The 23,238-nt window shown below is 46.3% G+C and overlaps 9 protein-coding genes across 9 annotated transcripts; 6 read left to right on the top strand and 3 right to left on the bottom strand.

Annotated features, from left to right (window-relative positions):
* Window positions 1-17: 17 nt before the first annotated feature.
* M431DRAFT_11745 (hypothetical protein) lies at window positions 18-416 on the bottom strand (the record flags this gene model as incomplete). The annotated part of the gene is made up of 2 exons (XM_024911999.1): window positions 18-81; window positions 132-416. Coding segments are annotated over 2 exons (349 nt in total), but the record flags the coding sequence as incomplete, so codon positions are not given.
* Window positions 294-821, top strand: M431DRAFT_514387 (hypothetical protein). Its single transcript, XM_024920222.1, has 4 exons — window positions 294-372; window positions 419-546; window positions 599-681; window positions 734-821. The coding sequence occupies exons 2-4, from the start codon at window positions 496-498 to the stop codon at window positions 762-764; spliced, it is 165 nt and encodes a 54-aa protein (XP_024767114.1). The 5' UTR covers window positions 294-372; window positions 419-495; the 3' UTR covers window positions 765-821.
* Window positions 822-5,485: 4,664 nt separating this feature from the next.
* M431DRAFT_102241 (hypothetical protein) lies at window positions 5,486-6,286 on the bottom strand (the record flags this gene model as incomplete). Its single annotated transcript, XM_024911409.1, has 3 exons — window positions 5,486-5,917; window positions 5,975-6,170; window positions 6,222-6,286. 3 exons carry the CDS (start codon window positions 6,284-6,286, stop codon window positions 5,486-5,488), a joined length of 693 nt encoding a protein of 230 aa, XP_024767113.1.
* Window positions 6,287-6,739: 453 nt separating this feature from the next.
* Window positions 6,740-7,772, top strand: M431DRAFT_553231 (hypothetical protein). The gene has a single exon (XM_024921381.1). It carries the CDS (start codon window positions 6,930-6,932, stop codon window positions 7,644-7,646), a length of 717 nt encoding a protein of 238 aa, XP_024767112.1. The 5' UTR covers window positions 6,740-6,929; the 3' UTR covers window positions 7,647-7,772.
* A 1,538-nt stretch (window positions 7,773-9,310) lies between these two features.
* Window positions 9,311-9,613, top strand: M431DRAFT_39707 (hypothetical protein; the record flags this gene model as incomplete). The annotated part of the gene is made up of 1 exon (XM_024914842.1): window positions 9,311-9,613. A coding segment is annotated over one exon (303 nt), but the record flags the coding sequence as incomplete, so codon positions are not given.
* A 3,189-nt stretch (window positions 9,614-12,802) lies between these two features.
* Window positions 12,803-13,630, top strand: M431DRAFT_44736 (hypothetical protein; the record flags this gene model as incomplete). Its single annotated transcript, XM_024915237.1, has 1 exon — window positions 12,803-13,630. A coding segment is annotated over one exon (828 nt), but the record flags the coding sequence as incomplete, so codon positions are not given.
* Window positions 13,631-14,643: 1,013 nt separating this feature from the next.
* Window positions 14,644-16,161, bottom strand: M431DRAFT_129983 (hypothetical protein; the record flags this gene model as incomplete). The annotated part of the gene is made up of 1 exon (XM_024912434.1): window positions 14,644-16,161. One exon carries the CDS (start codon window positions 16,159-16,161, stop codon window positions 14,680-14,682), a length of 1,482 nt encoding a protein of 493 aa, XP_024767109.1. The 3' UTR covers window positions 14,644-14,679.
* Window positions 16,162-16,797: 636 nt separating this feature from the next.
* Window positions 16,798-18,613, top strand: M431DRAFT_11741 (hypothetical protein; the record flags this gene model as incomplete). The annotated part of the gene is made up of 5 exons (XM_024911997.1): window positions 16,798-16,887; window positions 16,976-17,432; window positions 17,493-17,683; window positions 17,746-18,186; window positions 18,281-18,613. 5 exons carry the CDS (start codon window positions 16,798-16,800, stop codon window positions 18,611-18,613), a joined length of 1,512 nt encoding a protein of 503 aa, XP_024767108.1.
* Window positions 18,614-19,768: 1,155 nt separating this feature from the next.
* Window positions 19,769-22,837, top strand: M431DRAFT_514381 (hypothetical protein). Its single transcript, XM_024920221.1, has 5 exons — window positions 19,769-20,263; window positions 20,358-20,675; window positions 20,738-21,175; window positions 21,252-21,496; window positions 21,576-22,837. The coding sequence occupies exons 1-5, from the start codon at window positions 20,259-20,261 to the stop codon at window positions 22,520-22,522; spliced, it is 1,953 nt and encodes a 650-aa protein (XP_024767107.1). The 5' UTR covers window positions 19,769-20,258; the 3' UTR covers window positions 22,523-22,837.
* Window positions 22,838-23,238: the final 401 nt, after the last annotated feature.

Genomic DNA, 23,238 nt, shown 5'->3' with positions numbered 1-23,238 from the left:
AGTCCAAGTCGCCTTACCCTCGCGAGCCGGCACGGCAGGAAGGTTATTAGCCGAGCAACCCTTAAGGCTCTTAAGCCGCTCCTAGGAGACGGATCAGTAACGAGAACACCACGAAGGCTAAGGAAACATACCGAAAAGAAGACGGAGAGCATAGTGTTCATCGACTCCAGAGAATTCGCAATATCCAACCGCGTCTTCGCATCAGTGATATTACGAGCCCGCGCCCGACGGCGAGCCAGGGTAGCGCCTGATACCCCGGGAGTAGCAATTGCTGCGATCGCCGCAGCAGCGACTGCCGCTGGAGTCGCAGGCGTATCATCGGCGCCGCGAAGAGCTTTCTTACACTGCTGTTGCAGCGGACCAATAACAGCCTGCTGCGAGTCAGAATAATAATCGCAACGAAGGAGTAACGACATACCGGGTCTGGTTGGGCTTGCTGAAGCGCGTCTGACAACAACCGCGCGGCCTGACGATATTGGGCTTGAACGGGAACANATGTTTTCCCACAGCTCTTGTGGGCACATACTGCGCACTTGGGGCTGGCATCTAGGAGGCGAATTAGAAGAGGACTCGACGTAGAAGGGTTGCGATAACGAACTTGTTGCATCTGTGCAAAGCAGAGGTTGACTCCCAGCTGTCCATTTGCACATATGACCTAGGCAACGACGACAAGGAACGGCTCTATCCACGGGTTAGTTACGGGGCCGATACGAGGGAAAGGAGTCAAANGCACCGGACCGCCCCTGAGAAGTCGGCCTTCGTAAGGATACTGGGCGAGTAAATTGACATAACGCAGGATTTAGGCGGCGAAGGCGAGGGTGATTGAAGGTAAGATCAATGATGCTTTGCCCTTGCTACATCGGAATTCTGGTGGGTTTATATCCCCTTTCGCCCCTTTGTTCCCTGCGAAGAAGCATCGGCCGCTCTGGGTCACAAAGGCGACAAAGAAGCATCACGGAACTGTCACTACGTTCAACTTCCTGTCTATATTTATCCTCAGGAGTACAAAGGGAGGGCCCAAAATAGCAACACGTTCACAGCGAGGACAAAGCGAGCACGAAGCTTGAACCACGTTGAGGCTCTTGCACAGGCGACACCTTTGACAAAGGGGATCGGTCACGAGGTTGGAAAAGGAATATCGTCAAAGGCACCGGGGCGGCGCCTCGGAAGGAAGGGCAACATGTCAGAGCCNATCTAAAGAGGGCGCGGTCGCGCAACGGCCGCGCACCGGCCACGTTACGGGGGCGCGAGCTAAGGGTTGCGAAGCCCTTAGCTTAGCAACAACACTATAAAAGACCTAAAATCTAGGGAAGGAGTTAAGGAAGGCAGAGATAAATACAGTCACTTCGCTACCCTAAGCTTGCGTATTCGCTGTGTAGCTACCTGTGATCATCCCTTATCCCTCTTCACTCTCTTCCACGAACCCGGCTTCTGACACACTTTTACTATATGGGCATGATCTTATGTAGGCATGATTTTTTATTTCTTTTAATTAGCTAGAAAAAAATTATCCTTATAGGTATTTCTTAACTTAGGCAGTGAGGCTAGTTATTTTAATATTGACTTTTATATTTAAAGGCTATAATGGTTATAAGTAGCTATAATAGCTTTTACCCTTTTTTAATTGATAGATTAAATATACTTCTGCTATTACTTTTAATTATAGATTAAAAAGGCCAGCTTATTTTTATTTACAGTCTATTGCTTTTAATAAGCTTCCACTGATTCCTTATCTTCTGGATATTAGGCTGCATTCTTTAACTACTTAAACGAACTTTAGTTATATTTTTAGATTTAAGCACTTTACTTAACTAATGTTTTTGCAACCTTTTTAAAGAACTATTAAGTAAGGTCTTTTTACCTTGTGTATTTTTTTTAATAGCTCCTTTTATAAATGTAAACTTATTCTAACTGCTAACTAGTTAACTATACTTTTATAGGCTTTATTATAATTATGCTTAATTAAAAGCTTAGTGAATTAGTTTATAAAATGCCTGGCTATTTTTTATTAAAGCTAGATATGCTAGAATAGATTCTTTAATATTCTTTAATTGCCTTTGTAAAGTAATAGTAATCTTAAGGTTAAGGATTTATTAATATGGATTCTTAAAGGTTAACTTTTACAATAGCTATTATAAGTGGATCTTCCATTTTATAAAACTAGTTCTAGAATATAGCTTTTTATAAACTTTATAATAATAAAAGATCTTAAGTTTAAAAAAGATAGTATAGTATTTATTATAGTTAGTAAGATAATATGGGAAAGGGGTCTTAATATTAAGTATAAACTTACATATTATATAGTACTGCTTATTAATACGCCCAAGCCTTTTTAATAACATTATTTATGGCAGTTTACTTAAGTACTCTTTAATAAACCCTAAATATTAATATTAATAAAAACTTAATTATTTATATAAGCATTCTTAAAGTTACGCTTTTAATTATATATTATATTTTATATTATTTTAATAAATTAAAAAAAATACGCTATACTATTTAAGAAATAACTCTTAATGTTATTATTACTTGCCTTAATGCTAGAGGTTATGTAAATATTAAAGTTATAGTAATGATAAATATAATAACATGCTTATTAAACTTTAACCAATAGGTAAATCTTATATAAATAGTTTAAAATCACTTATTAATTATTAAACTTTATATAAAGATATATTTAAGCTTATTTATACTCTTTTTTTATTTTAATAAAAAATATATATTTCTATATAAAAAAAACTCTTTAATAAATATAAGGGATTTTTTTAATAATTATGATTTTAAGTAATTATATATTGGCGGTATTAAGTTAAGCTTATGGCTTTATAAAGATAATTTCACTATTACTATTACTAAGACTATTACTGCTTTTTTATACCTTTACCCACTTTTATTTAAATTTTAATAATACATTTTAGTTAATATAATATATATAAAGCTGCTATTATATTATAAAGAATTTATTATTAAAGGCACCTTTTATAATGTTATTAAAATTAATAATAATTACTTTAAGCTCTTTAATAAAATATAAAAAAATTAACGCATGCTTTTTATAAAAAACTAAAATCCCTCCCTTCTTTTATTATTAATTAAACCCTATGTAATATTATATATTAAACTAAAGCAGGTTTAGCCAGTAATTTAAAAAAGAAAAAGCTTATATTAATTAATATTATAGGTATTATTAAAGTTTATAACCTTTAAAAACCGCTTTTATATTTATAAATAATAAGGAAAGGTTTACATAAGGCTAATTAACTAATCTAGTTTATCATCTGCTTATTTAATAAAGTATAAAATCTTTTTTTTATTAAAATGCTTAATTAATGCAGTAGTAAAAATATAATTATTAAGCTTTTTATAATTAATTTATGCTTAAATATTATAAATATCCCTTTATATAAATATAATATTAAAATACTTTTATTTTATTATAATATAAACATTATATATTTAAATACTTACTTAATGGTTAATTAACTTAATCATTACTTTTATAAGCATAATAAGGCGGCGATATAATAAGTATATAAATATAGTTATATTAAGTTTATAATTATATTAACTATAGTCTGGATTTTTATAATGCTTTAAAAACCATTTGCCTTTTTTAAAAGCTTTAATAATAACCATTCATTAACATCTACACTTTTATAAATATAAAGACTAATGCCTTTAAACACTTTAAGTTAACTAAACTAATTATATTAAAAAAAGTATTTTATTCTCCACTTTTTATAAAAATATACATTTTATTAAATAATTCTAAATTTATTTTCTTTTATAAAAGTATTTATTATATTAAAAAAAGCTTTAACTAAAGGCACTAAATTATTAAAAATAAGCAGATTTAAAATTAATTTAAAAATAAATAATGTAAATCATTAAATAAAGGATAAGCTAATATTAATTAATATTAACAATGTTTAAAATAATTATAAAGGTAGTGAGCATAATAAATATAGTAGCAAGTATAGTGAAGGGGAGTTATATATATTTAAGTTTAAAGATAATTAGCCTTATTTATTTTACTATACTTATATTTCTTTATATAATCAAGCAAGGTTTAAAATAAGTTTTTAATTATTATTAATAACCTCCTGCATAATGCTTATAATAAATTTAAACTTAACTTTTATTAATGGCTAGTTAAGGGAGGGCAAAGGTCTTAACTTAAAAAAGAGAGAAATAAATACATCACGCTTTAGGCCTAATATAAACACTTTAACCCACTGCCTTTATAATTATTTATAAAGAAAGCTATTATAAAGATATATATTATAATTAAAATAAAGATTTTAAAATAACTTATAAATACTTTATAAACTATAAAAAAGTGGTAAAGTTAAAAACCTTTATAAATATATAATAAAAAGATTATTAAGCACATTATAATTATTATATTTATAATATTAGTTAATATTTAAAGCTAAATTGCTAATTAAGGTTAGTTATTTATAAGATAGTTATGATAATATAATTTAATAACTTTAATGCAGCTGTTTCTGGGGCTTATTTTAATAACTTAGCCTTATAATTTATTATGATGTCTTTTAGTGTTGTTGGCATTAGTGTTAGCATTTTAAAGATAAGCTTTACAGCTTTATCTTCTTTAATAATTAATTACTAAGACCTGGGCTTTACTGCCATTTAGCCTGTTTAAAGCTTACACTTTAAAAAATAAACATTATAAATTAAATAAAAGCATTAATATTATAAAAAAAGATAGTTACAAGCTATTTTAATTTATAAATTAGGAAAGTGAGGGTGCGTTTTTAATTTATAAATAGGGAGGCTTAGTGCGTTTATGCATCTTTTCAATTTATAGATTAAAAAAGCTTTAAGCTATAAGATAATGATATTTAAGGTGGAGGCAGCAGAATTTTATTTAAGTTAATAATTTTTTTCTAGCTAATTAAAAGAAATAAAAAGTCATGTCTGCATAAGATCATGCCCGTGTAGTAAAAGGGTCATGCCTGTGTATCAATTGCCTATATTTAATTAAGATATAAAGGTTAATAAAGCTATTATAGCTAGATTAATAAAAGGCTATTCCTTAACTTTTAATTAAAAAGTTAAGATTAATCCTTAACTTAATTTAATTAATAATAATTAATTAATTTAAACTTTAAAGATCTAGGGTATATAAAGTATAATTATTATAAAAAAATTTAAGATTAAAGTTAAACTATTTTTAAAAAGTAAAAAAATTCCGGCTGCCTATGTGCTTAGATTACTCCTGCCGTCGTGATGTAATCCCATGGACACACTTAGAAAGGGGATCTAGATTACTACGGTCGCTATGATTATTAATCTAGTCTTATGTTACCAGCTGCAGGGTGGCTTATGCAGCCGGCCTAATCCTATGGCATTACGCTATTGTTATCGCACAGCTAAAGGCAACATTAAAAAGTATAAAGGTTAAGTCTTTTATTAATAGGCCTGTTTTGCTCTTCTAAATCTTAATGTTATACTGCCAGCCTTACAGACCATCAGTATCGTTTTCGTAATCAACATCCCGAACTGGCCAGCCACCGATCGCAGACATCCTCGAAACCGGAGTTCCCTCCCCACCCCAAACCGTGTGTGCAAAAGCATATAACAGATCGATGCCGTTTAAGAAGGCCCCGCTTGTCCACAGTTTGCCATCTCTGGCCCATCGTTTCTCAACCCAATTAATGCTTTGCGCCTGTTGGCGTAGTATGTCCATCATGAAACGCGGGGCAGTTGCTGTTTTACCTCCCAATATACCGGCTTGGACAGCAACCTCCACTCCAGCACAGATTGTGAGAAAGGCAGAGCAGTCATTCCAAGCTTTTCTTACAAAGGCCAACTCGGCATCATTTGGAGTGTAACCAACATTATGCGCACCAATGAGAACTACATCTAATGGCGGACAAGTCTCAAAGGAGTGCTAGTTTGTGTAAGCGACAGGCATGCAAAGAAAATTAGCGACAGACTCTAAACTCACTGTTGGAACTAGAGATATGGCACTTGTCAGGCGGCTTTGCTTTGCGCCGCCTACCTCAGACACCCAATGGAAATTGAAATTAAGTGCCTGAGCTTTAACATCCTTTGAAACCCACTCTTCTGGCAAGGTTTCGATGAACTTTTTGCTGAAACAATGAAGCATATCCACTGGCGCAACATCAAGAATTTCTGTCTCGCTATAGATTTATTAGTAGCGAATACGATTTATAAACACAAGAAATGCAAACCCATTCATCAGTATAACGCCGACTTCGATTGGCCTGTCTGGCTTCCCAAGATTAAAGACGGACATCTTGTAACAAAATCAGAGGGAAATATTAAGTTGCTTTCATGAAAGACCTTTTCGTTTGTCGTTTTACAAAGTCGGCTGAGTCTGGAAAAGTTTCTGAAATTTATACACTGCCCGCCACGATGTTACTAGACCTACACCCGAGACTCCTCGGCAAAGAGATTATCAGCAAGCACTCTCTGGAACTTGTGTGATTAGGGTAATCGTATGATAAAGGTTGGGTGTGTATCGAGAATGTATCGTGATCGTCGCAACATCTCAGCATGCCGTGTTTTGCTTATGAATAACATCCGAGTCATTTCGGATGTGAATGATTTCATATTGCCAGTGTCGTGTTCCACCTGTTCTTGATGTGAGTTAGGGCTCCACGGAAAGAAGATTGCCAATAATTAAGTGCTCGGACAAGGGCTCTTCTTTGGCCAACTCATTAGTGTGGTCTTCAGATGCGCAACCGGATTGGCTGACTCGGCCGACTTTGTCATAAGTGCTACAGCCAACATGGCCCACGGCAAGCTTCCCTCCTACATCTACAGGTACCCCACCTTTTGGGTGCCTAACCACCAAAAACTCCCACCCGTTTGACTAGCTATCAGACAAAACGACTACGATTTTTTCATTTACGGTCCCATCTGGGGACCCTGGAGAGATGGAAACATCTGCAAACCCTCCAGATAACCAGAACAGAACGAAACCCGTCGCCCCCGGACCAGCGACAGCCTTCCAACCACCGAAGGAGGTGACCCCCTCAGGCCCAAAAACGGGAGAGGTTACGGTCCTCCCCTTCACCCCCAAGAAGAAAAGACGCTTCGGAGAAGCCCTCGGCGCGGACAAAATGCCCTCGCCCAGTTTCAACAGAGCAAGACCGAGCGCAGCGGCGACGGCGACCGCGGCGCAGACAGCCTCGAGAGGCCTCATCGCCTCCATCTTCAACGGTGCAAAGGAAGCCACCGACCTAAACAAAGAGGGGAAATCCCTCACCAGGAACAAAATCATGAACCAAATCAACGAAATCAACGCACAACAGCGGGCCAGACAAGACGTGGTATTGAACATAGCTATGGCTATCGACTCCTGCCTGGCGCAATACACCTCCCAGCTCTCCTCAGCGGTGGCAGAACAAGTCCGCTTATGCCTGAACACCGCTCTTGAAAACTTCGTCGCCTCCCACATCAACCCTAAGGGGAGGCCCAAAGACCCTGAGAAATTAGGCAGCAAAGAAAGAGCTGCCCAACCAACTAAGACAACGTCAGCCAACACATCTCACAACAAGAAGGACAAATCAGACGCCGCCAGGACCCCTACTACAGCGGGAGCTCCCGCGTCCACTGGAAAAGCGGGCCAGAAGGACCCTAGGGTCACGTAGGCATAGATCGCGTCATAAGAAAACACTCACAACAAAAACCCTCAGAAGGGAATCGACAACCTAAAGCATTCCTCCATAGGCGGCAGAGGGCCGGCCCCCGCTACCAACGGAAAGAACACAGATAAAACCAACAAACCTAAGGAAAGCCCTAATGACCGCATCTTCATCCGAGTCCCCCCAGACCACGCATGGAGAAAGCTGTCGGCCATCGGGGCTAGACAAGAACTGATCAGGATCTCGAAGCTTACAAACGAGGATATTACTCACTTCCAAGAGGTCCGATCAGGCTTTGCCCTCAGAGGCAAGAATCAAGACATCAAAAACAAAATCATCGCACTCCAGCCGGTGGTAGAGAACGATGGTCTAAAAATTGAAGAAGCATGTTCGTGGAAGGTTTTTCTCGTACGCGGCGTGTCGAAGACGTACACCGACATAAGCGGGACCCACCCCACAGACGCGCTAATCCCGGAGGAGGCACGCGCTAGGGCAGGGGCCAAGAGCCTACCCGTTTCCTGCCGTAAAGCCAACTTCGGAGAATCCCTCGACACGTGTAGCTACTTCATCTCTTTTAATGAGGACGTCAAACCCGGCTTCAAACTCTTCAGCAGCTCCCTCCCGGCGGAAATCCGGGTCCAGCCCCCTCGGGTCACCCAGTGCCTGCGGTGCTTTAGATTCCACAACCCACGGAATTGCACCAGGACTGAAAGGTGCCACAAATGCGGCAAACCGTCTTTCAGACACAATGACACCACGGCTAACTGCTCGTCCCCGCCTCAGTGTGCCAACTGCAACGGCCCTCACACGGCGGACTCCCTGAAGTGCCCCGCCAGACCGGTCGTCAGGAACGGGGAAAAAGTACAGACAACCAAAGCCCAACTCCAGGCAATCCGGGAATTGGGCCAGCAGGAATACAACAAAGCCAACCCACCCAAACCCAAACCCGCCCCCGCCCCGGCCCCCAATGTCGAGAAAACGTCTAACCCGGAGACCCGAACGGGCCCCCGCATAAGGCTGCCAATCTCCAGCTCGGCTCCACCCTTCCCCCCTCAGGCTCCGGCCAAAAAGGTCATCGTTGAAGTCGACTCGGACGAGGAAGATCCCCACGAGGGAACCTCCCCCGCCAGGTCGGCAGTCCACGTGGCCGGCCCGGACGACGAAGAGGAAGAAGCCGAAGGTGACGAAAACATGCTTGACGCCCCCCCTAGAACTGACGGACCTCTCGACGCGAGCCTATGAACGACAGGCCCCGTCGCAGCCGCCGAAGAAACACTGGCCTCAAAATCTTCCAAGCCAACGTCGGGAGGAGCGGTCCACACCAGGACATCGCCCTATCGCTGGCATGGGAAGGTGGCTACGACATTGTGCTGATCCAGGAACCCTACGCCCAATAGGACAGGGTATCGAACAGAAGGCAAACCAAGAATCACCCTGGATATCAAGCATACAACCCCCTGAACAGTTGGAGGGACGCCAGACCCTCAGTTCTCACATTCATTAGAATCTCTCCGAACCTCCCCAGCAAACAACTCTCTCCCCCAGGCCTGGAGGACGGATGCATATGCTGGATAGAGGTATGCGGTTACACCATCGTCAACGTCTACCGAAGGGCTTCGGCAGACTCAGCCACAGAGACCCTCACTAAATGGGGCCCTCCCCCCCCCCGCTCAATCATCGCAGGCGACTTCAACGCCTCACACCAACTTTGGGAACCGGGCAGGGGCGCGGACCCAGCAGGCAACAAAATCGCGGAATGGGCGGAGAAGCACGATCTCCTCCCAGCTCTAACAGACACGCCCACCCGACACTTGGGAAAGTGCATCGACCTGGTCTTCACAAACTGCCCTGCGTCAACCAGGGTCGAACACTCCCTCAACACAGGGTCGGACCACTACACAGTGATCACGAACCTGCCCGAGCCCCTCAGGACAACCCCGGGGGCAGGGAAAAAATACGTCCCGATGGAATGCTGGGAAGACTTCGGCCAACTCATGCGCTCCTTCGCCTGGACCCTCCCCACGGTCGATCTGACCACGCCGTCAGAAACCAACCTGGACGAGTGCGCCAAGGCCCTGCAGGACCTCTTTAAACAAGTCATAGAGGCGGCCGGTAAGACCAGGCACCAGAACGGCCACAGCGCACCGTGGTGGTCGGAGAAATGCAAAGCAGCCCATAGGGCCTATAAAGAAGCGGCAGACGGCTCCCCTGCCCATGAAGGAGCCCGCAAGACCCTCAGAGACTCCATACGCCGCAGCAAGCGAGCTCACTGGGACGAGATCATAGCGGAAGCCAGCGCCACTAGGAACATTTGGTCAGTGGCCAAGTGGCGCAAGGCGACGGACCGCTTTCAACCGCCCCCCCTGATAGACGGGGACAAAAGCATCTCAGACCCCACGGAGAGAGCGACTTTCCTCAGAGACAAACTTCTCAAGCGAAAGACAACAGAGGAAGACATCTCAGACCCATGGGAAGAGGACTTTCCCATTAACAAGAACATCCACTGGGACCAAATAGTGTCGGAGCCGGAGGCCAAGAAAGCTACAACGGGGTCAGGAAACACCGCGCCCGGCGCAGACGGCATATCAGTCGCCCTTCTACAGCTCGCCTGGCCCGCCATCGGCGAGTACGTAACCAACCTTTTCCGCGGATGCCTGATAATAGGATACCACCCACTCCCCTTCCGGAGCGCGGAGATCACCATCATCCCCAAACCTGGGAAGCCGGAGAAGGCGTACACTACGCACAAAGGCTATAGACCCATCTCCCTGCTCTCCTGTATAGGCAAAGGCCTCGAGAGACTCCTAGCTAGAAGAGTCTCCCTCCTAGCGATAGAACACAAAATACTGCCAGAATAATATTTCGGGGCTCTCCTAAAAAGGTCCGCGACAGACCTAGTCGCCTACTTACTACACAACGCCGAAGTCGCCCTGGCCCAGGGTCTCGTCGTCTCCCTCCTTACACTCAATATCTCCGGCGCGTTCGACATCGTCATACGCAACCGCCTAGTATACAGACTTAGGGAACAAGGGTGGCCCCCCCTCTTTGTAAAATGGGTCGACTCCTTTATGAGTGACCGCAAGGCTCTTATTCGAAACGGCTACGGGACCACCCTCCCGGAGACGGAGCTGGAATGCGGAGCCCCACAGGGGTCCCCTATCTCCCCCATCGTCTCCATGCTCTATTTTTCCCCCAGCCTGAAGCTCAATGACCCCAACACCCGCTTCGGGTACGCGGACGACATTGGCATTATGGCAGTGGGGGCCGACACCAAAGAAACCGCCCAGAAGCTCCAGTGGGAATTGGAAGACACCCTAAACTGGGGTGACAGGAACGCGGTCTCCTTCGACCCGGACAAGGCCGAACTCATACACTTCTACAGGACCAGAACCCAAGCACACGGCGAGGGAGTGGACTTTAGAGGAAAGATCATAGCCCCCCAGGACTCAGTCCGGTGGTTAGGGATACACCTGGACTCGCGGCTCTCCTTCAAAAAACACCTCGGGATCATAAAGGGAAAAGCCCTCAAAGCGGCCAATTTCCTAAGATCTCTGAACAAGACACAAAAAGGATCCCCGCCAGACGCAGTAGCCATGGCAGCCAAGGCCTACGTCGCCCCTGTAGCCCTATACGGGACGGAGGCTTTTTGGCCCGGCGAGAGCAGACAGAGCGCGACGAACCCGAACAGACAAGTGGGAACAGGCTCAACGGGACTAACTGCGATCCTGGAACCCCCATTCAAAGCAGCAGCCAGAGCAGTCGTCCCCGTGTAGAAGACGACCAACCTCTCCGTCATACACAGAGAATCGGGAGTCCCCCCGGCGTCAGTATAGGTAGCACAGACCAGACTCCGCACAGCGGCTCGCTTCGCGGGTCTGGACAGGAACCACCCGATCAGCAGACGCATCGACAAGAAACTCCCCCCCAGGGTTCCCCCCACCCAACTGCAACGCACCGCAGCCCTAGTAGGGAAAACAGTCCGACCCTCCCTGTTCGCCAAGAACAACGGAGCGGTCCGAGCAGGCCCGGACTTCAGAGGCCTACCGAAGTCAGAGGCAGCGGAGAAACACCTAGAACTACTCGACGGCCTCCCTAGGTCCACCCTCCTTGCTTACTCGGATGGGTCACAGGATAAATAAGGCAACACCGGCTGGGGAGCCGTCACATACTATGACTTCAAGAGAACCACAGCATGCGGCCCCCTCGCCAACGCGGAGGTCTACGACGCCGAGGCGGTGGGCGCCTTTGAAGCTATAAAGCTAGCCAGGACGCGCGCCTTTGCAAACCCGGACATCCGAGAGATTCTGTTTTTCCTGGATAACTCAGCGGTGGTGGATGGAATACTAGGGCCAACTCCCGCCTCGTCCTAAGGAGCCTACATGGGGCTACGCTAAATCGCCCAGAGACTACTCCCATGGGTAACCACGAGGGTGGCCTGGGTCCTAGGCCACAAAGACGTACTAGGAAACGAAGAAGCCGACCGACTGGTAAAGGAGGGTTTAGAACTCCTTTGCCACTCGAGAAACTGCTCCACCATTACCTTTATTAAAAGGTGGGTGAAAAAGAAACGCAGGGAAATACAGGACGACAACTGGAACGACAACTACCTAGAGTCCTATAAGGCCGGTAGATGGGGCCTCTACAAAGCCCCCTCCATGCCCCCGGAGCTACATCTCCTACGCCTGATCCTACATAGGCTGCTAGCCGAAAGGTCTGGACACGGGGACTTTATAGAATACCATGAGAGATTCGGATACGACGCCAGGCCCACCTGCAAATGCGGGGAGCCAAAGACACAAGGGCACTTTGTAAAGTACCGCATGGTAGCCCCTTTCCTCCCCGACATACCGGAGAGGGAAGCGCGCTTCGGAACCACCCATATCTAATACCTCCTCGGTGACGGGGGGTACAAGGATTTCCAGAAACTAGTGGAGGAGACAAGCCCATACGGCCCCCCCCCTACAGAAACAGACACGTAAAACAGATTAATACTTCCCCATTTCCTTTGTCACATTGAAACGTAGCGAACGCCCGATCTGAACTCGGCGGCTCCTACCGTCCTAGTGCCCAGATGAGGACTTATGTAACTAGCTTACTTAGTGGACGTTAATAATAAAACAAACAAACAAACACAGAACACATACATGTGGGGTTACAAACCAGGTGTTATTCCTACGTCTGACTGTGCTGGGTCTGTTCTCGCCGTTGGCGAAGCCGTAAGCCGCGTTAGATTGGGATCTCGCGTAGCTGCAACATTCCACAGGAAGTGGCTAAAAGGTGAACTCACCTCGATTGCCGAAGCATCTCAAATTGGTGCGCATTCGGACGGCGTGTTGCGTCAATACGTCGTGTTTTCGGAAGAGGAACTTGTCATTGTTCCCTCACATCTGAACTTCATTGAAGCAAGCACACTCCCTTGTGCCGCTGTCACAGCCTGGAATTCACTGTTCTGTGGTCGTAGAAGTGTGAAGCCTGGAGACGTTGTTCTGACGCAAGGCAGTGGAGGGGTGAGCTTATTTGCAATTCAATTTGCGAAAGCTGCTGGTGCGACAGTAATTGCCACTACAGGCGAACTACACAGCGAGCGTGAAAATCTTCTGAGGCAGGTCGGAGCAAACATTGTGCTCAGCTATCGAGACTCAGATTGGGGAGAACAAGCTAAAGCGGCAACAGACGGACGTGGGGTCGACTTCTTGCTGGAAATGTCCGGCGCAGCAGCTCAGAGCGCGGCGGCCCTAAGAGTTGGCGGTGACATTATTGTCATAGGAGGCTCGGAGGGTTCCGGGGGGTCGATATTTGATATGCGATTTGTCCTTGGCGAGGTTCGACGCGCCGCAGTGGGGAGTCGTGAGCACTTTGAGTGCATGAATCGTGCTATTAGTGCTTGCCACCTCCAACCGGTGATAGACAAGACAGATTGGTCATTTGAACAAGCTCGAGAAGCGCTGCAGCATGCGAAGTCCGGAAAGATAGTAGGCAAGGTTGTTATAAAGGTTGCGGCAGATCAGGAGTAGGGTCGATGAATTTGGTCGGGATTTGATAACAAATATAGAAATGTGTTCAAAGTAGAGGTCTTGTTTATGGTTCTAAGTTGATAGTTGATCCCCTAATCCAACAAACCGTAAGGTTTCGGCAATGACTCATGTTCCAAACTGGAGACCAGGACTCTCTAGTAAGTGTGGATCACCAGATAGGCTATATCACTCATGCTATGCCTTCTTCTTAAATTGATGAGAATCGTGTCTCCAGGCTGGACAATGCCTCACCCTAAAGTACGTTCTATACAACGAGGATGTAGTAGAGAGTATGATCTCAATATGCAGATTGTTACGACAACTTGTATAAGTAGTCGGAGCAAGTATTTGATTAGTCGCTTTAACAACGAACAAATAGTCTTTCTCTAAGTTCCAATAGATGATAGCTTGAAAATATGCAGCTCCGCTAGCCGAAGTCTGTCAGCGATATTTGCCCAATCACTGATCTCATCTTAATCACCTGTGCCCATGCTTGTTGGTTTTAGCCATGGTCCAAGTTCGATATGGCGTGTAATCTAGGACTAGAATTGCTATATTGGCATAAGATTGACAATATTTGGCTTAGCGTTGAACTTCAAGCTAGACGGAAGCTCAGGTGAGAAGGGTGCAACACGAGTTATTCAATTCTTCCAAGAGGGGTGGAGAGTAATTCATAGTAGACCGATTTACGTGCTTAAACTAACATGGCACCCGAAACGGAACACAGGTAACTTTTCAGCGCCGTTACCATGATGTATGAGCCGATTCAAATTGCCATCAACGTATTTTGTCAAGGCTTTACTTCCAAGTTAAGAAAAGGGATTGAGGTACAGGGGTCGGTATAATATTCCAAAATACAGAGCCTGAGTACGTAGTATAAATTGAAAAGGAAAAACCTACTTTACGATTTAAGCCCAAAACATTTCTTTACGATACAGTAAAGAGAAGAAAATACAAAACATGGTTGTGCTCATAAAGAAGACCAACTAGTGATTCTTGACATTGTATCTGTCTTATAGTAATAACTACTCCAAGCTCATGTGGACCGTCTTGACCTGCGTCATGTCATATAGCTCGTGTAAACTGTGCTCGCGACCCATACCTGACTGTTTATATCCACCAAACGGGAGCCCCAAGAAATGCGTCGAGCTAGTGTTGATCCAGCAATAACCCGCCTCCATTCTCTTGACAGCCTTCTGCGCCGTAGCAGTATTGGTGGTGTAAATGGAGCCTGTCAAACCATATTCCACCGAGTTGACCTCCTTCCACAGTGTGTCTTCGTCACTCCACTTGAGAATAGCCATGACCGGGCCAAAAATCTCTTCCTGGGCAATTCGCATGTTTTGTTTGACATTGGTAAAGACTGTGGGAGACCAAAAGCAACCCCCGGATAGCTCTCCGCTCAAACTCGGCGTTCCCCCCCCAGTGGCCAGCGTCGCCCCCTCAGCCCTACCGATCTCGACGTACTTCTTCACTCGCTCTATAGCTTTGGTATCTACGAGAGCGCCCATGGTTGTTTCGGTTTTCAGAGGGTTTCCCGGTTTATGTTCCGCATTAATTCTTTCGACGACTTGCTTGACTACCTCGTCGTGAATTGACTCGTGGAGAAAGACGCGTGAAGTCGACGAGCACGATTGCCCACACCAGAACCAGTTCATTCCTTTCACAATCCCTTCAACCAACTTTGGGATGTCAGAATCTTGATAGGCAACTAGAGCGTTCTTGCCACCGAGTTCCAGAGTGGTGAGTTTTAGCGTGTCAGCGGCGCTGCGGGAGATGGCTCGCCCTACAGGCACGCTGCCGACAAGAGTGACTTTTTTCACAACGGGGTGACTTGAAAGGACCTCTCCACTCTCACGGCCACCGGCCAATACATTGACAACTCCAGGTGGGAAAAGGTCACCAATGATCTCCATCAGTCGGAAAGCGGACAGCGGTGCCTGCTCCGAGACCTTGACGACGACCGTGTTACCCATGACCAGTGGTGTCACCATCTTGATGGCCATGCCCAAGAATGGATGATTGTACGGGATAATGCGCGCCACCACACCTAGAGGTTCTCGGATCATGTAATGGAACATGTCGTCCGTCAAGCGGTGGGTCTCCCCCGTCACAGCCGGAGCCAGACCGGCGAACAGGTCAAAGTTCATGGCGGAGTACTCGACCTCAGCCCGCATGATAGAGATGGGGCTGCCAATGTTCCAAGCATCCAAAGTAGCAAGCTCCTCGGCATGATCGCGCACGACCTGAGCCACCTTGCGCATGATGTTGCACCGTTCTAGCGTGGAGACAGAGCGCCATCCTTCAAAGGCCTTGTCGGCAGCTTCTAGTGCAGAAACTGTATCTTCTTTTCCGGCAAAGGCGACTTTGGTGATTATCTTGCCATTTATGGGACTAATAATCTCTTGGTAAAAGCCATCCCTGGGCCTATGGAATGAACCATTCACGTACAGCCCCGGATTCTTTGGGAGGGATTGCGGGGCACTAAACTCGTCAATCTGCGCCATGATTTAGATGATTTTGAGTTGGGAAAGTAAGATGGATGGTTTCAAAGTATTTGATACAGTAGTGATGGCTTCCAAGCTTATAGACGTCTCGGCCAGTCGACAGTGAGCAGATCGTGTGCTAGCCATGCCTCTGTCGCAGGCAATTTAAAGAAATCGGGAGTCACCGGCTGATCCGATGTTGATTTCTAAGCCCCGAGATGGTCACCATGGCCATCACATAGCCGGTTCCAACAAGGAGAGACCTCAAGAGAGCCACGCCGACTCACTCAGATTCGTCAGTATGTTCACCTTCCTGGTAGGCTTACGGAAACAGGCCGACACATGTTTATACGTTACCGGGCCTGAACAGCCAATTGGAAGCGCGGAATCGCTCGAGCCGATTCGGCTTCGGCTTGTCGGGGCCGGCTACCTTGATACGTCATCCTATTGGTCGACGAGTCGGTCTACTACTAACTAACGGCCATGTTCTCTGTCGTTGGTAAGGTACGTCGACAGAGTTATAGAGAGGTTCAAGAAGGTTAAAAGTAAATGATTGAAGTCAGAAAACATGATAGACATCGTTAATTTCTGCTTCGTTGAGATTGACACAACTTCCACTCCTCAGCTTCCGGCACCTCAGTTGTTAGATACACAGAAATGGATTCTCTTCCTGCAGAGACGCTTAATATCAACTGGCTGTGGGTTTTGGCTTATTTGATTGGACCGGGATTGCTTCTTGTAGAGTTTGTACGTATTTGATGGAGAAACGCTTTTCTTCTTCGAGCGGGAATGTCAGCATTAGCTATCTATAGCCAGGAAGCTGACTCATTGGCAGTACAGGTATTTTACAGATCCGCTGAGGAATGTGCCTGGACCTTTCATAGCCAAACTGACAGCGGCGTGGATGTTGTATATCGACCTGTCTGGACAACGAAGCAACACCATTCACAATCTCCACAAGAAATATGGCCCGATTGTTCGCGTGAGTCCATCCGAAGTGTGCTTCGCCTCGCCAGCGGCCCTCATGGAGATCTACGGAGCTCATTCCAAGTACCCTAAGGCAGCCGTGTACGACTGCCTAGGGTTCAAAAGCACCTTCACTACTCGTAATCGAGATGAGTACCGGGTTATGAAGAAACGCATCATTCCGAGCTTCAGCCCGGCTGCTGTGGCCGAAATTGAACCCACTGTGCACCGACAGCTTGCATTACTCATTAAGTGCTTTGATAAGCGTCTCAACGACCCCCTGGACGTTTTGCCTTGGTTTCGTATGCTAGCGCTTGGAGTTGTTGGTAGGTTCTTATGCTCAGCAGAGCTATGACGGCATGAATGCTGACTTCCGCTGAATGTAGGACAGAGCTTCGTCGATGACAGTTTCGGTGGACTGCAGAAGGAGGAGTTACCTGATCTTCTGAATCACATTGACGAAGTTTTCCCTGTTCTTTGGGTCAAATGGATGTTTCCCCTAACGACTACTATACTGCAATATGTCCCTCTAAACTCTATTCAAAAGTTTCTCGATAGCCCAGCACGCTTCAAAAAGGTAGATTGCCTTGCATACAACCCACATTTGCTTCTCGGAGTGTCTAACTCGGCTATGAACAGTACTGCGGCAGCGCGTACGAGACTTATCTCGCATCTCATGACCCTGTAGAGCACCATGACTTAATTGCAAGAATGGTCACCGAAAAGAGATCCCTGGAAAGGAGTAACGAAAGCATCCCACGGCATCTAACAGATACAGGTATCGTCGAAGAACTTACCAACTTGGTATTTGCTGGAACCGACACAACCAGCAACACCCTCGCGTATCTATTTTGGGAACTATCCCATCAGCCAGAGTGGCAATTCCGGCTTCGTGAAGAAGTTCAGCAAGCTGTTGGACTGGAGCGTGAGAGCTTCTCGTATAGTGAGATCTCGGAACTTCCTGTCCTTGACGCAGTGATCATGGAGATCCTGCGACTTCGCCCAGCTGGTCCGGCCGGACTACTCCGACTGGCGCCAGAAGGCGGTGCCGTCATTGATGGAGTAGCTATTCCTGCTTACGTATGTTACTAAACTCCCAGTTTACTCGTGGTAGTCGATTCTAGTCACCTCGCCTCTATGCTCTGCGCGGAAAGAAATGCTAATGTACTCGCAGACTACTATATCGTGCCAAGCATTGACCTCACAGCGTGATCCCACAATTTTCTCAGACCCTGACCGCTTTGATCCGCAACGATGGATCGACGGGAAGAAGCATGGAACAGCAGATCGAATGCGCGACCAGCTACTTGTCTTTGGGAAAGGTACCAGGACCTGCCTTGGACGGCGCATTGCAATTATGGAACTCAAGTCTACCTTGGCGGTCTTGACAAGGAGATATAATTTTGAGGTTGGGAGCTTGACGACAGACGATGACATGGAGATGACGGATCATTTTGTACTTATTCCCAAAGGCGGTAGATGCTTGCTACGACTCACAAAGGCATAAGCCTCACAATGGCGGGAGGATCCGAATAGGGAGATGAAACTCTTGGCTCGAAACCAGCGTGTAGCTCAGGTCAAAAACATTAACAGCTTGTGTACTCATAAGGTCAAAAGACGCAACATGTTATTTGTGAAAACTCGATCAGCTATGGAAAGACAGGCAAACAGGGAATTTTCCAAAGTTTGTTTGGGTCTCCGACGATGAGACCTCTCCGTCTTGCGCGGAAGACTTGGAACGCTTCGATAGGACCACCTCAACATAGTTCAGTGCCTGAAGACCATCTTTTCCTCCATTCGTTACTTTTGCCGTCACGCCATTGATCGCTAGGACTTTGGTTGCCATAAAACGGCACCGAAGACTGCAACGTCGGCACAACGCGAAACTCAAGCTCTAATTGGTCACTTGTCGCGGCAAGTCCGACTAGTTTGGCCATAAGTCTTCCGATGGAGACCCGAACCAATCAGTATCGTACAAAACAAGCCGGAGGGTAGGGGACTGTAAAAGGAGCGCATATCGAGTTGAAATAGACAAGACTATTAAAACATCATCCGCCTATCGTTGTATATGAGCCGCTCATTTCTTCCTCGGTACTTGACTTGTCTATAGCGATCTAGGCCTTTTGGGTACTGCTTGCCGTATAGCTTCGCCATTTACTATTAAATGCCGTGTTTAACAGCTGTTGGAAGCTTGAGGATCAAGCGAGCAGATTAAGCCGTTGGTCGCGTGGCTGACTCGATCACAAAACAAGAAAGTGCCTTGACTATCCTCGGTTAGAATTACTAACCTTTGCGAGAGGCTGGGATTTTCTGTAGAAAGGGCGAGAGTCGCAACTATCCTAACGTTGCCGTGCAGGTAACTATGGGAAGATTGAGTGTAGTTTAGGGCCTATGATACTTTCGTTTAATAGAGTGCTGCAGCGGCTGATCCCAGTAGACATGGAGATCAATATCTGTCATGTCGTCGCAGCCTAACGGCTCGTTTTCGTCACCAGCGTCTAGACCGCTGTTCCCCGCGTAAGCCTTCTCCGCCTTTATTCCCCGCACCCACTAAATTCAAGCACATGAGTGGAGGTATTGTGAGGTTGCCGCTTGAGCTGGAAAAAACTGCTCCATGTAACCACACTTCAAAAGTCTGCCTGCAAGGGACCTAACAATCCAACAACAGTCAATATAGAACCGGTAATGCTCTGTTATCCAGGTCTGCTTCACGGCCTATCGTGATTGGGATTGGTAGATCATGAGCCCTCAACGGTCGGAGCCCATTGGGCGCCATCCTATCCTTGCTCCACGTCCGCTTGCTCCCAGGGCCCCGCGTTCAGGATCCACCGCTACATCCAATGCAGGCCCGGATAACACTCAAAGGATAGGGGAGAATGAGGTTGCTGGAACATCTGCTGCGCGACGAACAAAGCGGACGCGCGTGGCATGTCGTCGATGTCGGCGGTCCAAGGTTGTTCAACTACCCACTAAACCACACTCAACGAGCTTAGTGTGCGCACCTCGCCGCATGTGAATATTGGGACTGACTTCCTGATGCATACATGTAGTTGCGATGCGAGGCCTCCTCCGAGAGTAGTCAACCATGTCAGCGTTGCGCCGACTTAGCTCAGCCCTGTGTGTTTGACGAGAGATTCCAGCGTACCAGCAAAATGACGTAAATTCACCCCTGTCCTGTGTGTGCTGCAATGCACTTTTGACGAATTAGCTTTCGGCTTCCAGTGCTAACCACGCATCTGCAATGCCCTCAGACGTGCTACCGATCAGTTTGATGTCCTCAAAACATTTGGCGATATGCCCGCGAGAAACTCTGATCCTCCATCTGCCGCGCCGACGGCATCCGCGTCATCACCGCCAATATGCGCATCGACGATTCCTGAACCAATTGAGGCCCAAAGATTGTCGGAGAGCAATCAGAGCAATCATAGCGCAGACTTGAGCTCTTCACGATATCTCTTTGAACCCAAATTCGCCAATGGAGGCATGTCTATATCACAAAGAGCCTCCGTGACGCGGCAAATTGAGTCAGTCGCGCTAAGTCCCAATCAAATTGACTTGTATTTTAACATGTAAGATACTTCAAATTACTATTTGATACAGCAGCATGTGGAAGAGCTGATATATAGCTTAGTTACTACACTTACTACCACACTGGCTTGCCCATGCTTCCGCCTTCCGTATCGCCGGACGTCGTCTACAAGGCTTCACCCGTGCTCTTCTGGACCATAGTTGTAACCGCCGCTCGACACGACTGCACTGACTTCTCTCTTCTACCTGCCCTCATGCCGGCCGTTAAGAGGCTGCTTTGGACGACTATAGCGTCCCCTCCTCACACGCTGCCATCCCTACAGGCCATGATCTTGCTTTGTCTTTGGACGTTTCCCGTCTCTACCATGCCGGAAGACATCACCTACATCCTGGCAGGTTTGCTAAAGTCTGGGGCCATACATGTCGGGCTCCACAGGCCAGAGATTCTTGAGCTGTACTCTCGGAACCGGGCTCCGCTCGGTAAGGCAGAGCTATTCCAGGCTGTCAGAGCTTGGTGTTGCATTTACTTAGCCGTCGAAGGGTAAGACACATTGTTCCCATCGGATCCCGGTCTTGTCTTATGCTCGTGCGAGTTGACGATGTGATGATATTTACAGTGCATCATTGGGTAATGGCCACCTTCCTGTTCTTCCGCACGACCGCACCATACAGAAGGTCGCTTCCGAAGCGAATCCGTACGAGCTGCCTGAGCCATTGTATATTGGAATTCTCACGCAGCGCTTTTTGAACAAGGTCCACATGGCTTTTGGCAGTCTGGAAGACTCTTATAAAGTCTCAATGCTTAGTCTCTTTGAGCCGGACCTCCAAGAGTTGGAGGTCAAGATGGCTGCATACCAATCTCGTCAGTATTCCCTGAACGTACATTGCCAATTTCTTACCTTCAGTCAAAGGCTTGCTTGTATCGAGACTAAGTAGAGTAGATCGATCCTCCATTTACTACTCCGCGGTCAACTTCCAGTTGAAGGCATACGCGATCTTTGACGATGAGGATTCCGATACGCGTAGATTGGCTGTTCTGCGAGCCTTCACCGCGGCTTTAGGCTACATCGATGCCCTCCGACGAGGAGATGAAGCCGACGTCCCGATGCGGTATCTGCCCTTCCCACTCTTGAGGATGTGCTTTACCGCCGCCGTCTTTATCTCCAAGGTTCTGCACTCCAGTTATGGCCAGTTTGTCAATCAGGATCTCGCAAAAGCAGCATTTGCCACCTGTATATCCGTACACAAGCAGTGCTCGGTCGAGGACAACGACATGGACGGTCGAGTCACCACTGTCCTTCCACAGCTGTGGGGAATACATAAGGACATCTTCGAGGCTTCCCCAACCTTACCGCCGCGCCTATCGTTGCGATCGCGTTCGTTCTTGAGTATTGCACATGACGGGCTATGGCAGTGGAGGGCTGTGTATGCAGGCAAACCAAGCAATGGGGCGCCTAGTATTCCGCCACCCCTAATCTCACCTGTCTCCATGGGATTGCTGAGCCCAACTACAGCTGTAGATCCTTCCGAGCGATCTCTTTCTACGAATTCGGTCTCTTTGAGCCACGCCAGCCACATTGTACTACCAACAGAACCTGTAAATATTTCTGGGCAAAGACAAAATTCCAACAGGAACGACGACGACCAGCAGCAGCAGTATCTACAGGAACCAACTCCGTCCGGATTCACCGTCAGTGATAATGCCGCTCACGAATCATGGACGTCTACATGCGACGCGAATGATACTCTTACCAGTATGGGCCTAGTTGATCAATATGCTATGCCACTCGATTTACTATTCTCAAGCCATGCTATGGAGCCAGGCTCTTCTCGAGATGCAAACTTTGCTGAATTATTGATGATTGGACAAGAAATGACCACGTCATGAATCCCTATAATTGCGCATGACGGTTAAATAGCCATGGTATGCGAATAGGCGACGACTTCGACACCTTTGACTCAACCACCCGGGATTTGTAAGCTAAACTCAGCGACAGGCCATGACCTTAGCTTGAATGGGTAATTTTGAGATACTGTTATCAATCGGTTGCATTATAGTGGGAAGGGGGAATAAAAAGTATAAAAGATTTAGAAAAATAACTCGGGTTGACGCAAAAAGGGGAATGCATGTACAAACAGCGTAACCATTAATGAAACGGGCGTAATGAAACTATCGCTAATTTGGCCTCGATCAGGCGCCACGAAGTCGAATTCCTCGAACATTCAGTCCTTGAAATGAGTTTTCACAGACGTCGTAGTCCACAACGACTCCACTGTCCATACAGTTTATCTTTGGTCGACACTCTCAAACTGAGTCCCAACTTCCCAACACAGAGTTTCACTGAGTTAGTTCGATCGATCTCGATAACTCACGTTTCGTCGCTTGCTACCAGGGAATTGATAATTGGCCTTTGCAACATCGAGAAAAGCCTTTCTAGAACCCATTTTAGGCCTCGACTCTTGAAGGACTCTCGAAGGAGTCACGGCAGAAATCCAAGGCGCTCCGTATCAGCTGGGTTTGTAAAAGTTAATAAACGCCTGATAGTTCTAACAGCAGAGGGACAGAGAGTAAAGTGACGGAGAACCTAACTTCCATATTGAAAA

Source organism: Trichoderma harzianum (assembly GCF_003025095.1).
Source record: "Trichoderma harzianum CBS 226.95 unplaced genomic scaffold M431scaffold_51, whole genome shotgun sequence".
Classification (NCBI taxonomy): domain Eukaryota; kingdom Fungi; phylum Ascomycota; class Sordariomycetes; order Hypocreales; family Hypocreaceae; genus Trichoderma; species Trichoderma harzianum.
The sequence above is the reverse complement of the archived record's forward strand: the minus strand, read 5'-3'. Positions and strand labels throughout refer to the sequence as shown.